This window comes from Gymnoscopelus microlampas, assembly GCF_963454915.1.
Source record: "Gymnoscopelus microlampas genome assembly, chromosome: 20".
Taxonomy (NCBI): domain Eukaryota; kingdom Metazoa; phylum Chordata; class Actinopteri; order Myctophiformes; family Myctophidae; genus Gymnoscopelus; species Gymnoscopelus microlampas.
In genome coordinates this window covers 42553306-42569453 of record NC_139957.1, presented here as the reverse complement: position 1 = coordinate 42569453, position 16148 = coordinate 42553306, and the positions used below count along the sequence as shown (strand labels likewise).

The following is a 16148-nucleotide window of genomic DNA, read 5'->3' as shown; positions in this document are numbered from 1 at the left end:
GTGCTCACATGATGAAAGTGACGAGTTAAAACCTGAAATGGTGTCATATTTTTGCCCGCTGAACATTTGGAGAACAGAGCAAGCAAAACAGCGAATACAGCATTAAAAACCCATTAAGACCTGGAACGCATCTGTGTCACTTTAGATTTCTTTGGCTATATTTTTCAAAAATAGCAGATCTACAAGCTCATAGCGCGGCACCGAGTGCCGCGCTACGAGCTTGTAGATCTGCTATTTTTGAAAAATCGTGAAAAAATGTTGTTTTTTTTTTTTTAAACTGTCAGGATTTTGAAAACATTTTTAAGAATCACCTCAGGTCTTAATGGGTTTAAAAAAAAGAAGACATTTCTTGGATTTAGATCGACTCCGAAAATGTTGAAAACTGCTGTCCATGCAGGATAAAATGACATCCTCGTCTACATTACAATCTTCCGCCTCGTATTTTATACGCAAACATGGGGTTCTCAACCTTCCCTGTGTCAATGGACACAGTATACTTTAAGTTCCTAGTTTAAGTTTAGGTATCACAATGAAAACAAAATGTTCAAAAGGTTTTTAAGAAAATATCATTATCAATTAAGTACAGTATGTTGACAATTACTTGGGGGCCCTGTAACCATCGTATGTAATGTGGGGAGTTCTCCATAAAAGGAGTTGGACGTGTGTAGAGTATGTCTGTCCACTGCCTATACTGGATATTGTATATCCAGATATAACATGTTATGGGTTCCATGTGGGGAAGGGGATTTTGTCTGTTATGTGTGTCACTCTCTCCGCACATTTTGTCCACATGGGGGGTGTTGAAACACCAAGCATGGCTCAGCTGTGCATCATGTTAATCAGTGTTTGTTTATAGATGCCTGGGCAACGATGTCAGTGGATACATTTTTGGAAAAGTTTTACAAATGTCGTTTGCTGTCGGGAAGAAACCTTGTATCAAAAATAGCAGATCTACAAGCGATGCGCCGTGAGCTTGTAGTTTGACTATTTTACCTATTTTGGAAAAAATAAAGAGGTTAAAAATATGAAACCTGAGGCCTGGACCGCTGGCGTAGCGGTCCGGGCCCAGGCACCTAGGCTCAGTGCAGCCTGACAGCACGTCACGGGTTCGGATTCGAGTCCCGATCCCGACGGCCTTTGCTGCATGTCGCTCCCCATGTCCTGTCAGTCTACTGTCCTGTCACTAAAGGCAAAAAAACCCAAAAATAAATCTTAAAAAAAGATGAAAAGAGCTGGAGAAAATAGTAACTACATTATTTTTCTCCATTTTTCCCGAAAATAAACGGTTTGGACGTACAATGTTTCCACCCGACGGTGACGATATTCAACACTTTCCTGTAAAGCAGGGGTCTTCAACGTTTTCAGGGCAAGGACCCCTTAGCTGAGAGAGTGATGTAGCAGGGACCCCTTATTCTATATTGTATAAAATTGTGTTTCAGATTAAAGTTTTTTTTTTACTTCGTCTGCTCTTTTTTCCCTCTACGCCTATAGCCTCTTTGCCAAAAATATCTGTAATATCAAAAAATCTGCTATTTTCGGCTAATGTTCCCCTCAGAAAAGGAATTCTAGGGTTCAAGTGGTTAATGTAAAAAAAAAGAAAAATCCTATCACACAAAGATTTGGCGGACCCCCTGTCGTAGCTTTGAGGACCCCCTAGGCGTCCCGGACCCCCTATTGAAGACCCCTGCCGTACAGTGAATGGCTGGATTTGATCTGTGATCGTGGCTCAGATAGGTTTTTTACGACGGATCTCGTCATTGGACAGACAGACAGACAGACAGACAGGCAGGCAGACAGACAGACAGACAGACAGACAGACAGACAGACAGACAGACAGACAGACAGACAGACAGAATTCTCAAAATTTCTGCACATGTTTCCAATCAGTGGCGTCTTTTCATCGATTGATGGATTCATCCAATCAAATCATCACTTCAGCCACTTTCCTGGACTTCGCTTTGGACCCCTCGACCTTTGTGACGGGGTCGAGGCCCTTTGCTATTCAGTTCAGCTCCAACAGTCTGTAATCCACTGATGATCCTCAACCTTATTCATTTCAAGGACCCCCAATTAGTAGACCACAGGCCCCCCCATTTGATACAACTTATTTAGTGCACAAACCATGTGTTACCACTCTCAGAGTTACAAACCTGTAAGGGTCCTATTTTGGTTCTATTTCTCAACAGTTTCAGACCATGACGGGTCCATTTGGTTCCATTTATACGCTCTCAAGAGTTACATATCCCTGAAAGGGGTCACATTTTGACCCCTGGCTGGTGGTCCCCGGGACCCTATATTAAGAAACGTCAGTCAATTAACCAATTCACGCCCGAGCGTTCATCGGAGCGACGCGGTCGTGCGAACAAAGCACAAATTAGCCTCAAATCTTCCTCCGTTGTGCGTGTGGCCAGCAACTGGGGCTGTCGGGAGTCGGACGGGACCCCCCCCTGGATGGGACCCCCCTGGATGGGACTAAGGGGGAAAGGAGGAGGAGGGGGTTGGTTTCAGGAGAGCACGGAGCCAGCTCCGGCGGCGGCGGCCTCTATTTGGCGGGGGTCCTCGTGTACGGGCAGCCTGCTGCTGCGCCGCTGGTGGGCTCTGGAGTGGGCCTGGTTCCAGCGCTGCATCCTCCGGGCGTACGTACCGGCGGGGTCGCTCCGCTCCCTCAGGAAGGCTCTGGTCACAGAGCTGGGACACACGCTGTTGTAGACGGAGCGGAACACCACCCTGCCATGGAAACACACACACAGAGAGGGAGAGAGGTGTGTGTGTGTGTGTGTGTGTGTGTGTGTGTGTGTGTGTGTGTGTGTGTGTGTGTGTTGGTATTGATACTTCCCACAGATTACATACACCCAAAGTGAGCTTGAAAACATGACCAACAACAAAAAAAAAACCTGTATACAGATGTGCCACTTCAAAACTTCACACGTTACTGTTCTTTCCCTGAAAGTGCCCTGAAAATGCATTTTTTTCCTCCCCGTTCTGCCATTAAAAATGCACTGTTTTGCCCCTGAAAAGAAGTTGTCACTACACACCCCCGTTTTTCCCTTCAACAGACATCCATATACATGAGAACAAAATAATGTGTGTTGAAGAAGGTGTCAGACTCATTATGAGGCGAAAGGTGATTTGAAGAGGTCCTTGACCAGTTGCTCAATAGCATCATAAAAGCAGTGATCATCAAAATAATTCAGCATTTTAAATCCCCTTCTTTGTCCCTCTTATTGCCCTGGGAATCCCCTGAAAATGTACTGTCTTGCCGATGGCAGGACATTTGAAGTTTTGAAATGGCACATCTGTACCTACTTGGAGAAATACAACAATGTGCGAACACAGCAGCAACATTTGTGAACTGTTGTGATAAAAGAAGGTTAGCCAATGGATTACAGCCACCCTAAGGACTACTAACCATTGAGTGAACAGAGTGTACAGAGTAGACCTCTAGACCTACTGCACATATAAACACTATCTGTACAGAGTAGACCTCTAGACCTACTGCACATATAAATGGTAAATGGTGCATTTATATAGCGCTTTTATCCAAAGCGCTTTACATTGATTGTGCCATTCACCCATTCACACACACATTCATACACCGATGGAGGAGGAAACCATGCAAGGCACCAACCTGTTCATCGGGAGCAATTAGGGGTTCAGCGTCTTGCTCAAGGACACTTCCACACTAACTCTAGGGGAGCGCCCCAGCCCGGGATGGAACTGGGAACCTTGCGGTTTCCAGTTCACTCTACCCGGCCACTCTACCCCTGAGCCACTGCAATGTGACATATAGCTCTGTTTACAGAATGCCGTACCCCCTCCAACTGTATATACTTTCCCCATTTTCAACTGTTTTCATTATATTTTGACACTTGCTTTAGCAATGTAAACGTATGTTCTCTAGTGCCAATAAAGGTCACACACACACACACACACACACACACACACACACACACACACACACACACACACACACACACACACACACACACACACACACACACACACACACACACACACACGTGAATCTAGTCAAACAGCATTTTCAGGTTTGTGTTGTTGACAGTAAAATGATGTACAGTTAACAGCCATAGAGAGACATGGAGGCTCACAATAGACAGGAAGTGTTCTGAAACTGAGAAAAGGGGAAGCTGAGGAAACGTAACAATAACATTACATCCCTCAAACTAACTGTCTAAGCCTGTGTGTGGCAGAGTGTCCATGCATAAATACACTTATTGCACGTGTGTGTGTGTGTGTGTGTGTGTGTGCGTGCGTGCGTGCGTGCGTGCGTGCGTGCGTGCGTGCGTGCGTGCGTGCGTGCGTGCGTGCGTGCGTGCGTGCGCGTGTGCGTGTGCGTGTGTGTGTGTGTGTACCTGGGCAGCAGTGCTATGACAGTAGTGAGGACACACACCAGGTAGAAGAGAGGTTGTGTCATCTGCAGGGTCTCCACCCCCAGAGGGTTGGTGGGGGGGCTACAGCTCACACAGCACACGCTGAACACCACCACGAACACAAAGTACAGCCCCCCGCTGCCCAGCAACACCGACACGTGTATCCACGTCTGGGAGAGAAACATGCACCCGCGCACAAATGCCAGAGGGTCAATCTTTGCTTTTCTGAAATATCTGTGGGATCATTAGGATTTTCTGGAAGCTTGAACATGTATTTTATTGCTAGTTTGACCACTTCAAATAAATACTTTTTAATCTTAGAATAACACATGACAAGACATAGGCTATTTACAAGGTTACTTATATATATATAGAAAGACATGCTGACTTCTATGGAATCCACATGACTGAAATAAGTTGTGGCAACAGAGAACTGGGAACGCGTCTGTGTGATCTTTTGATTTCTTTGGCTATTCAAAAATAGCAGATTTACAAGCTCATAGCGTGGCACGTGGTGCCGAGCTTGTAGATCTGCTATTTTTTTTAAATAAATTGTGAAAATGTGTGCAAACTCAAATCTTTGCTTCTGGGGATTCTACAAATGTCTTCTAAATCCTAACAGTTTTTTGGAAAAAAACTATAATATCAGTGGTGCTCAAACTTCTTCATGTCAAGGACCCCCAAAATGATATGTATTTGGCCACAGACCCCCATCTCAAAATATTTAGTTCCAAGGACCTCCAGAAGCAAAGATTTGAGTTAAAAATGTAAAATCCAAAGATTTGCACACATTGTCACGATTTAAAAAAAAAGAAACAGCAGATCTACAAGCTCATAGCGCTATGAGCTTGTAGATCTGCTATTTTTGAACAGCCAAAGAAATAAAAAATGATGCGTTCCCGAGTTCCTGGTCTTAATGCGTTGATCCATGAGTTACAGTACGTCCAGCAGGGGGCTCTCTCACCAGAGTGCGGCTCTCTATGACCTGATGCAGTAAGATGATGAACAGAGCAGACGTGTTGATGGGAGAACCAAACGCCAGCACGCCAACGTCTGACCCTGCATATGCCTGAGGAAAAATAATACACACATTAATATCATTATAATGTCTGACCCTGCATATGCCTGAGGACAAATAATACACCCATTACTATCATTATAACGTCTGACCCTGCATATGCATGAGGACAAATAATAAACACATTAATATCATTATAACGTCTGACCCTGCATATGCCTGAGGAAAAATAATTAAACACATTACTATCATTATAACGTCTGACCCTGCATTAGCCCCTTTCGGGACCCTGTTTACCTTTTTTGTATTTGGGAAGGCGGTATCCAGGGTCCCTTGTCGCTCAAAGCACTCTCTCTCGTAGTCGCGGGTACCACTGTCTCGTCTCGGGCTAATAGCTCGTCGCTTAGAAGTTGCAGAGATTTCTCAAAGGTACCAAAAAGAGCAATACTAACGCGCGGTTAATCTGCATTAATGCGCTCGGATCGGCGCTGCAGTTTAACATTTTTAATAATTTAGTAAAGCTTAATTTCCTCTCTCACACTCTGCTCCACTTCCCATGTCCCGCCTCCCCGCGTTGTGATTGTCACGCAAGCATGTAGGAGCTCGCCAATCAGAGGCAGTACCGTAGGACCATAGAGGTATGCGTAGGACGCGCAGCTTGTCAGTCACCGCGGGGAGGCGGGACATGGGAAGTGGAGCAGAGTGTGAGAGAGGAAATTAAGCTTTACTAAATTATTAAAAATGTTAAACGGCAGCGCCGATCCGAGCGCATTAATGCAGATTAACCGCGCGTTAGTATTGCTCTTTTTTGTACCTTTGAGAAATCTCTGCAACTTCTAAGCGACGAGCTATTAGCGCGAGACGAGACAGTGGTACCCGCGACTACGAGAGAGAGTGCTTTGAGCGACAAGGGACCCTGGATACCACCTTCCCAAATACAAAAAAGGTAAACAGGGTCCCGAAAGGGGCTAACCCTGCATATGCCTAAGGACAAATAATTAACACATTAATATTATTAATGTCTGAACCTGCATATGCCTGAGGAAAAATGCACACATTCATATTATAAAAGATGGAAATGGCAAAGCAAGTTTTAATGACCATCTCCTGTTAAATTAAGTGATATCACAGCATTCTATGACTTCAAAACCAGAGCACTTGGTGCGGAGCATATTCTCTGAAGCACCCAATGTTGATCACTGCTAGAACCTTGGGTTGCATAGATAGCTGGGTACATACAGTATATACTGTAAGTACTTATGTGTGTGAGGCATACAAACTGTATTTATGCAGACTTTTGTAGTGTATGTACCATTCTTCTGTATGTATTTACAGTATATGTAGTGTACTTACACAATAAGGCACAAAGAAGCAGACAAGGCTCTGGTAGAAAGCGTCCAGGATTGTCAACCAGAACGTGGAGGGCACATAGACCTATGAGAACAACACATATCACCGTCTTAATAATTAACCCATTCAATATTACAATATACAAGAACATATCTCTGTCATTTTAGATTTGAGCTATAACCATTATTGCCAGACCCAGAGGGTCGGCCTACATGAGGCTTTGTCTGTCCCTCTTTCGTCCCTCTTTTGTCCCTCTTTCGTCCATACAGTATATGGGGATAATTGTCTGTCCCTCTTTTGTCCCTCTTTCGTCCATATATGGGGATGTCGGAATTGAATTCCTCTTTTCTTCTGCACACACGTCAAGCGAAGTCCAGCCATTCAGATTTCAACCACTAAGGGTCTGGCAGTACCAGGTATCCTGGTCCTAGTTTTATAGCAGATCTACAAGCTGGTAGTGCGGCACTCAAGCTTGCCAAACGCCAAAACGTTGCCGAGCGTTATCAGCGTCCGAGCTCAGGAGCTCTGTGATTGACAGCGCACTTTGGCCAATCAGAGACCGACTGGTGTAGTTGATGACGTGACTACTGGGCGACTCTTTACCATAACAAACATGGCGGAGCTAACTAGCGGTAACATTACTAACACACAACGTTAGTATAAAAACAGCCATACTGTAAGTGAAGTTATTGCAGAAATAGACTCAGCGAGAGTATGCACTTGAGGAGTTTCTCGGAATAACATATACGGTACTTTGCTAGTTTGTTTGCAGTTGCTAATGTTGCTACTTGCTAGTGGCTGGAAACTGAACAGCGCGTTGAGATGATGTCACTTGTTTTGTTACGCTGATTGGCTGAAGGGGTTGTCTGTCAACGCTACCTACTCATGCCCAGCTCCCGCCCACGGCGACACGGCCACACAAGGCTAAGGGCCAGACTCCCTCGTGAAATCAAATTGCAATGCGATTTCCGGGGGGGGGGGGGGGTTTCCGAGGCTATGTATCTCCCACCTTGTGTGTGTGTGTGTGTGGTACCTTGTGTGTGCTGCCGGCTCCGTAGAGCCCGGGCCGCGTCATCAGCGTGCCGGCGGCCACGTCTCGGTCCAGCACGCCGTAGATGAGCGGCGGCACGGAGGTGAACAGCAGGTTGAACAGGATCAGCACCCAGGCGTTGATCATCACGCTGCCCGAGAAACCACAGAAGAACTGGTACCAGAACAGCAGGTTCACGTACATCTGCAACCAGAACCAACAACAACAACAACAACATAACCAAGGTTATTATAGTTTTAACATTTCCTTTTGTCTTTATGTTTTCAATTTCAGTTCAGATTATTTTTTAAGCGTGTTTTCTAGTTTAGTTTTTATTTTGTGTAAAGGCTTAGTTTTAGTTTTGTTTTTATTAGTTATAGTGTTTTTTTTTTTTAATGTAATATGGGGTAGTCAGAGGTGGGATTCAAAATGCTTTTTGAAAAGTAATGATCAAATCCAGAGCCTGGGGGCAGCGGCAGCAAAGGTACGGTCACCCCTGGTTTTAAGTCTAGTTTTGGGAACCTCCAGGAGCAACTTTGTCAGCAGATCTCTGGCTTTTTAGTGCCACTGAGGATGATGCTGTTTGTGATCGATCACATTGCCATCTAGAGCTGAGAGAGAGAGAGAGAGAGACAGAAAGACAGAGAGACACAGAGAGAGAGAGCGAGAGCGAGAGCGAGAGAGAGAGAGCGAGAGCGAGAGAGAGCGAGAGCGAGAGCGAGAGCGAGAGCGACAGACAGAGATAGACAGAGAGAGACAGAGAGAGACAGAGAGAGACAGAGAGTAGAGACAGAGAGTAGAGACAGAGACAGAGAGACAAAGAGAGACAGAGAGAGACAGAGACAGAGACAGAGAGACAGAGAGAGACAGAGAGAGAGAGAGAGAGAGACGTTCTCACCACGTTCTTGTAGAAGAAGTAGAGGATCATGTTGGCCAGGCGAGCGTAGCACCAGTGACCATGGACCAGCAGCAGCTTGCGGAGATGTTTGAACCTGGAGATGGCAAAGTCACTGGACATCACAGCCTGAGGACACACACACACACACACACACACTATCAGTGGTTCTCGACGTCAGGATTGGTATCAAGACCTAGATCTCTGCTATCAGTTGGGTAGCTACTGGGACGTAAGTCGGGGCTTGATCAACCCCGGCCGGGTCACCTGGGCGAGGGTGTACAGTGTATGTTGTGAGACCCGAAACACCCGTCGACCCCACGCTACAACACTGATGATACGTCCCAGGTGCATGATCCATGTGATGTTTTTCTTTATAGTTTTTCCATTTATAGTGGCTCATAGGAATAGACTACGTGACAACCAGGAACAGTCTGGTGACCACCGGAGAGACGGTTGACAGCCGGAATGTAGACGGCACCCGGGAGCAGTATGGGTTGGCGCCCCAGCCTGCGTCTTCCGCGAGGAAGAAGCCCAACAAACCCACGGTGAGGCCTTTTAGGAGGGCCTTTCAGGCAAGCCGCAAGTGTAGCCTGCAGTACCACTAAGACACCATCACGACAGAGTGAAATGTTTGGATCGGGGGGAGTCTGATGCAACGCTCAGGTCCTGGACCTGGTGAGACGGAGGAGGAGCCCGGACAGGAGGCCACCCACAGAGCCTATAGTCCCTCCACGTGACAGAGCCTCTCCTCTCCCCCGGTCCCGGCAGAGTAGTTCCGGGGAAGCGGACTGAGGGGCCCTGTCTTTCCCTAAGAGGCCTGACCGTGGGTAGCTACTGGGACGTAAGTCGGGGGCTTGATCAACCCCGGCTGGGTCACCTGGGCGAGGGTGTATGTTGTTTGCGAGACCCGAAACACCCATCGACCCCAGGCCACAACACTGATGATACAGTACGCCCCAGGTGCATCCACGTGATGTTTTTTATTTATGGACTCTAGTGTGGCAATAAGCTACATTCTTGTGGAGGTCATTCTTACCTGCATGCCCTCCTGGCCAGATATGCCAATGCCCACATCAGCCACCTGGATCATGCTGACATCGTTGGCACCGTCACCTACATGATGGAGACACACATTAGATACACACACACCTACATGATGGAGACACACATTAGATACACACACACCTACATGATGGAGACACACATTAGATACACACACAGCTTCACCCAAGCACCCTGAACAAATGACACAACTAGCTTCATTCAGGTCTGTGTCTAAATGATTCTTCTTTTTATAGTGCTTGGTTTATAGTGCTTGGAGCAGCGATCTGATGAATGCACACAGGATAAATGGACCATTCTATCACACACTCAGAGGAAGAAAGTCATCTGCTCTGGCTTGTAACATCACATGAAACATAAAATAATGAACATTTGAAAAATCGTGAAAATGTGTGCACATCTTAGAATGCATATTTCTAAAAGTGAACTGAAAACTTAGCTTCTAGGGATTCTACAAATGTCTTCTAAATCCTAACAGTTTTTTGAGAAAAATCTATGTTGCTATAATATCAGTGGTTCTCAAACTTTTGTCATGTCAAGGACCCCCAAAATGACATGTATTTGGCCGCGGACCCCCATCTCAACATATGTTGTTTCAGGGAACCAGACGCAAAGATATGAGTTAAACATTTTTGCTTAAAAAAAAACAATATATATATTCAAAGATTTGCACACATTTTCACGATTAAAAAAAAAGCAGATCTACAAGCTCATAGCACGGCACTCTGTGCTGCGCTATGAGCTTAGGGGGTCCTTGACATGAAAATGTGTTTGTGCTTGTTACGCCACTACTATGTCTGTTGACTCGATTACCGAGCCCCCAGTCACAGTCTGCTGGTGAAGGAGAACAGTCTTTATTGCTGAGTTGAAATCAATAGTTTTGTAATCACTGTTTGTTTCAGCGCTCTGATTTCAACATGCTGAACAGAACAGTATGGCGAAACAAGACAACAACAAGCCAACTCTTTAGAAAGAGGAAATGAAATCCCTGGTTTAGAGAACGACAAGGCAGAGAGAGAGAAAAACAACATGCCAACAGGGTTTTTATAGTGAAAAGCTTGTTCAAACGTTTCAAAAACAGGATTCACCAAAGCAGTGTTTAGGATCCTTCTAGGAGTGCAACTTAAATCGAACAAAATGCAATAAATTGATTATGAAACATTATCTATTTGAAATTTTGAATACTGTATAAAGACCCTAACCACTATAGACCTGTTGCACTAACATCAATAATGATGAAACTTATGGAAAGACCGATACTGAACATCATCCTACCAGCTGTCAGGTCACAGCTGGACCCGTATCAGTTTGCCTACAGGGCCAAGAGGGGGACAGAGGATGCGGTGGCATGCCTCCTTCATCCCCTTCTCCAACACTTGGATTCATCAAAGGACAATTGTGCCACTATTCTTTTTGTTGACTTTAGTTCTGCCTTTAACACCATTCAACGCCATCACATGATCAAGAAACTGCATCACCTCAGCATTCCTCCACTCCTCATCCACTGGATTCACAATTGTCTGAGTAATAGACCGCAAACAGTTAAAGTAGGCTCATCATTCTCATCAACTGTCATTACCAACACAGGTGCCCCTCAGGGCTGTGTACTCAGTTCTTTCCTCTACACATTATGCACAAATGACTGTCTCAGCCCTTCACCCACCAACATCACATACTTTAAATACTCTGATGACACTGCCATTCTTGGACTGCTCCATGACAATAACTCTATTACGGACTTCCATAACACCATCTCTCATTTCACACAGTGGTGCACTGACAACTACTTAGAGTTGAATGTGGACAAAACAAAAGAACGGGTCATTAACACAACTCAAACTGGACTCAGCCCACTCCTCATCCATGGTAAAACAGTAGAACAGGTTGACAGTTTCACATATCTTGGACTCACACTGGACAACAGACTTAGGTTTGATCAACACATTACATCTATCCATAAACGTTTTCAGCAAAGACTTTATGTAATCCGCAAGTTAAGACCATTATCTGTTGCCCCTCATCTTCTGCTATTACTGCACAAAAGCATCATTCAACCCGTTTTGTTGTATTGTTACGCATGTTTTTTTTACCATACTGTCTATGCCTAACAGAAACAAACTTTACACTATCACCCGAGTAAATAGTAAATTGAGTAAATGTACTTAGTTACTTTACACCAGGCAGTCATGTCACACTTTGGGTTCTCTATAGCAGTGGTTCTCAAACTTTTTCATGTCAAGGACCCCCAAATTGACACTTATTAGCCCACGGACCCCCATTTGAAAAGATAAGCCAGGGACCCCCATAAGAGAAGATTTTTACGGCTCTAGCAGTGATTCTCAATCATTGTAATTTAATGGCATTTCTATCTCTGGGACCCCAATTCATATTGTAAAATCAATGTTAATTTAACTCTGAGAGTGTACAAATGGAACCAAATGGACCCGTTAGCGTCCATTTGGTTCCATTTGTACACTCTCAGAGTTACAGACCAATACGGGTCCATTTGGTTCCTATAAATAATTTAGCTGGGGACCCCCTGGTATATTTTTTAAGTGCATTATGTTAATCTGATGTATTTATTTTGTCTTTTAACAGTGTTCGAAATAAATAAACAATCAATACCCCTGGGGGTCCCCGGACCCCACTTTGAGAACCAATGCTCTATAGAACTTTAGGTTTTGTTCCTCCTCACCTATGGCCAGGGTCATGACCTTGAGGTGGTCCCGCACCAGGCGGACCACCTGGCTCTTCTGCAGCGGCGTGGAGCGGCAGCAGATGACCGCCTTGCAGCGCTGGCTCAGCTCCAGGAAGGCCTCCTTCAGGTCCTCCTGCAGGGCCCAGTTGAGCGTGCGGCCGTCCATCACCAGAGTGAAGCCCGGTCCGTCCGCCATCGCCACCGTCCTGACCGCAGCAGCGTCTCCGTGCGTCCGGCGTCCGCCTCCTGGCGGCTCCGCCCCCTCCTCCCTCGCCGCGGTCAGACTGTTCAGGCGGCCGCGCTCCACCTCCACGATGAGCTCCTGGAGCAGCGCCTCACACGCATCCTAAACATACAACACAACAACATTTGTAGAAAACTAGAGGTGCGGGTCGCTACGCGACCCTTCCGTCTAGTCGCTGGCGCGAGGCTCTCGTGTAGTATGCTGTAGACGTTTTCGACACGCAAACCAAAAGCGAGAGCAACAGCAGTGTTTGTTTCGAGACGCAAACCGAAAACGAAAGCAAACTGAGAGACGGACACATTTCACCCGTTCATCTATCTATCTATTGACACAGGCTGTTGCAGGACCAGAATGTGCGGCACAGATTGATGAAGCAGCCCGCTCAGCCCAGCGAGACGGCGTTCGCTGCATTCAACCCTCCCAAAGAGTCAGACAGAGAGTATTTGGATGGGGTGGGGGGTTGCCGGGGTTGCCATATCCAGGAGTTGTAAGCGTGAAGTGGCGTGTAATTGGTTAGGGAAAGTGCGTCCACGCATGCGCAGTGCACAGCGTGGACACTGGTCGTCGCGTACAAACATTCTCGCGCATGACTGTAGATTCAAATTGTAAGGTAGATGTGAACAAATGCAAAATCCATGAATGAGGCTGATCGAAAAGGCTTATGTTTCCCCCCCGATTCTACCGGACCCCCCTTGCGTGTAATGAGCCGATCTCTGCGAGGAAGGAGGTCACGTAGAATATTCCATGATTTTTCAAAGGTACAGTAAAATCGTCGTTTTTGCCGGCAAGGAGTCCGGAGATCATGTTTTAACTCTGGCAGTCAATGAGTTAACCCAAGGTAAGACAGGGGCGTCATCACGCAGGTTGACTTCTTGTTAGACACATCAGGTAATGGCTGGTTGCAATTTGAAAACATTGGTTTGGTTAGAGTAGTTAGGTAGGCAGGCAGATCCGGCTTCTACTAACATTACAATCAAACCAATAGCAAACAACATTGCATTCCTACATATCTAGAAGATCACCCTGATTATATCTACAGTAATAATGTCTAACCTTGCTGCCACAGTTTGCAGTCAGGAGCTGATCGTTGGGTTGGAGCAGTTTGCAGGCGCAGGCGATGTTGACGGCCGTCTCCTGTTTGTCCCCAGTGAGGACCCATACTTTGACCCCGGCCTTCTGCAGAGACTCGATGGTCTCTGGGACCTCCTCCTGAAGCCTGTCCACGATCCCTGTAGCACCTGTACACACGCACACACATGGATTAAAGTCAAATCAAATTTCACGACTTTTGAAAATTGTATGGCCAAGTCCTATTATGTGATTTGTGAAACAGTGTGAAAGGAGCCCCAAACAATTAACACAATATGTAAAATGATTGATCTAACATAGTATAATTTAACCCACTAAGACCTGAGGCCATTCTTAAAAATGTTTTCTAAATCCTAACAGTTTTTTGAAAATAATCTAAAAAAAATGTTTCAAGATTTTTCAGTAATAGCAGATCTACAAGCTCATAGCACGGCACTCGGTGCCGCGCTATGAGCTTGTATATCTGCTATTTTTGAATAGCCAAAGAAATCTAAAGTGACACAGATGCGTTCCAGGTCAAGTTAAGTTAAGTTCAAATTTATCAGCATCAAAATTAAAATATAATGTTCAAGGTTTTACAGAGAAATAAATACCATGGCATTTGTCTTTTTATATATTCATCTTCGTTACATTATCAACTAAATCTTGGTATTTTTCCAATTATTTGGGGGCCCACGTGCAATATCTTCACAGCCCACAGGTAGGGAATCGCTGATAAAAAACATCTGACAGTATGTGTGTACGGTCCTTGCTATTGCTACATATTATGTCCACCAGATGGCACTGATTGACCCTTTAGCCCTGACAAATACATGTGATTCAGAACAATAAACAATCAAAGAGTATTCTACAGTTCATATGCAGGTTCATAAACACTGAACAGGGAGAGATTAACAGCCTCTTCTTTGCGTCACGTTGACATACAGTACAAGGCTATAAATATGAAGTAAAACATTCATATTACAATGCACTATTAAAACAATGCAGTCTTGGGCCAAGATACGGAAGGTCGGGAAGGGTGCTCATAATATAGATCTTTATTTTACAATTAATCCAATTAATACCAGTGGTATGATAAATATTATATTATGCCAGCTAGAAACATCAGGAGAATCATGCTCCATCTATTTGAGCAGGATGTATTTTTTTCATTGTCATTGTCAGAATATATTCAACAACTTTACATGTGTACCAGTGTTGATTTTGTCGACTAAAACTATGACGGAAAATGTTCATCGACTACCTTTTTTCACTGACAAAACTAAACTACAGTATGATGATAAAAACTAAGACCAGATTACTGCAGTGAGTCAGTTCAGTGAGAGCGAAGCAGTGTTGATTTCGTCGACTGAAAACTACCTTTTTTCACTGACGAAAACGAAATAAAAACTAAGCTACGATTACTAAAACTAAGACGAAATATATTGACAATTTCGTCAACAAATAAAAACTAGACTAAAATGTCAGTGAGGGACTAGTGGAGAAGAGATCCAGTAGAACTAAAAGACAAGTCATTTTATGTTTGGTTGCGCTCGGGTGTTGCCATGGATTCCTTATTAATCGAGGTGAAAACAGGCAATTTATTGTCATCGTCTCTTGCTGTAGGCTGCAACGTAGCTGCTAGGTTTAATTCTAGAGTATTAATGACATCTAGCCTGTTATTTTAGGTATTTTAGGTTGTGTCGGGTCAATAAAAGAATAGGTCGGGTCTGTAATATCTTGGAACAAATCGGATCTCATCCGTCTTTTTAAAAAGAATGTCCACTCAGATCCGGAACAAAATGCACAGGTCCATAAGGGTTTGGGTCTATCATTTTGGACCTGTGAAGAGCTCTCGTGTACAGGGTGTTCAGTGTGTACTCTTACCCAGCAGAGTAGTGAGGTTGGTCTGTGTTCAGTACAGGGTGTACAGTGTGTATTCTTACAGAACCTGACAGAAGTTCTGTGAGGTTCACTGTGGAACCATTGGCGCACATGTCTGTACGTCAGAAACTGAACAAATGTGGGCTATTTGCATTATTTTTATTTATTTTATTTTATTTTATGTTTTTATTGTGTGGTGTTGTATTCTTGTGATATGGATCCTCCTGGGTCTGAAATAAAGATTGAATTGAATTACCCAGCAGAGTGAGGTTGGTCTCCAGGTTCTGAGCAGACTCCATCAGCAGCTCCTCTCTGTTCTCGATGCTGGTCTCAGCAAACACGTGTCTCTTCAGCCACACCTCGTACTCCTCCTCCTCCATCACCTGGAGGATGCACCACACAGTAATGATGAGTGTCCGCAGAGAAAAGCCTTTTGAGTTGGCAGCGCCAGTCTGTCACACAATTCTCTATGGCAGTGGTTTTCAACCCTTTTCATATCAAGGTC

The 16148-nt window shown here is 44.9% G+C and overlaps 1 protein-coding gene across 1 annotated transcript in view; it reads right to left on the bottom strand.

Annotated features, from left to right (window-relative positions):
• Positions 1-217: 217 nt before the first annotated feature.
• The window catches only part of LOC311035609 (phospholipid-transporting ATPase VD-like), a 66253-nt gene continuing 50322 nt past the window's right edge, over positions 218-16148 (bottom strand). Inside the window, exons 18-27 of the mRNA XM_084043911.1 lie at positions 15900-16026; positions 13745-13929; positions 12445-12793; positions 9724-9800; positions 8688-8813; positions 7793-7993; positions 6763-6843; positions 5356-5460; positions 4374-4561; positions 218-2727 (exon numbers count right to left, since the gene is read on the bottom strand). Coding sequence (XP_083900037.1) covers positions 2505-2727; positions 4374-4561; positions 5356-5460; positions 6763-6843; positions 7793-7993; positions 8688-8813; positions 9724-9800; positions 12445-12793; positions 13745-13929; positions 15900-16026 — 1662 coding nt within the window. The 3' untranslated portion in view covers positions 218-2504. The remainder of the gene's footprint in view (positions 2728-4373; positions 4562-5355; positions 5461-6762; positions 6844-7792; positions 7994-8687; positions 8814-9723; positions 9801-12444; positions 12794-13744; positions 13930-15899; positions 16027-16148) is intronic.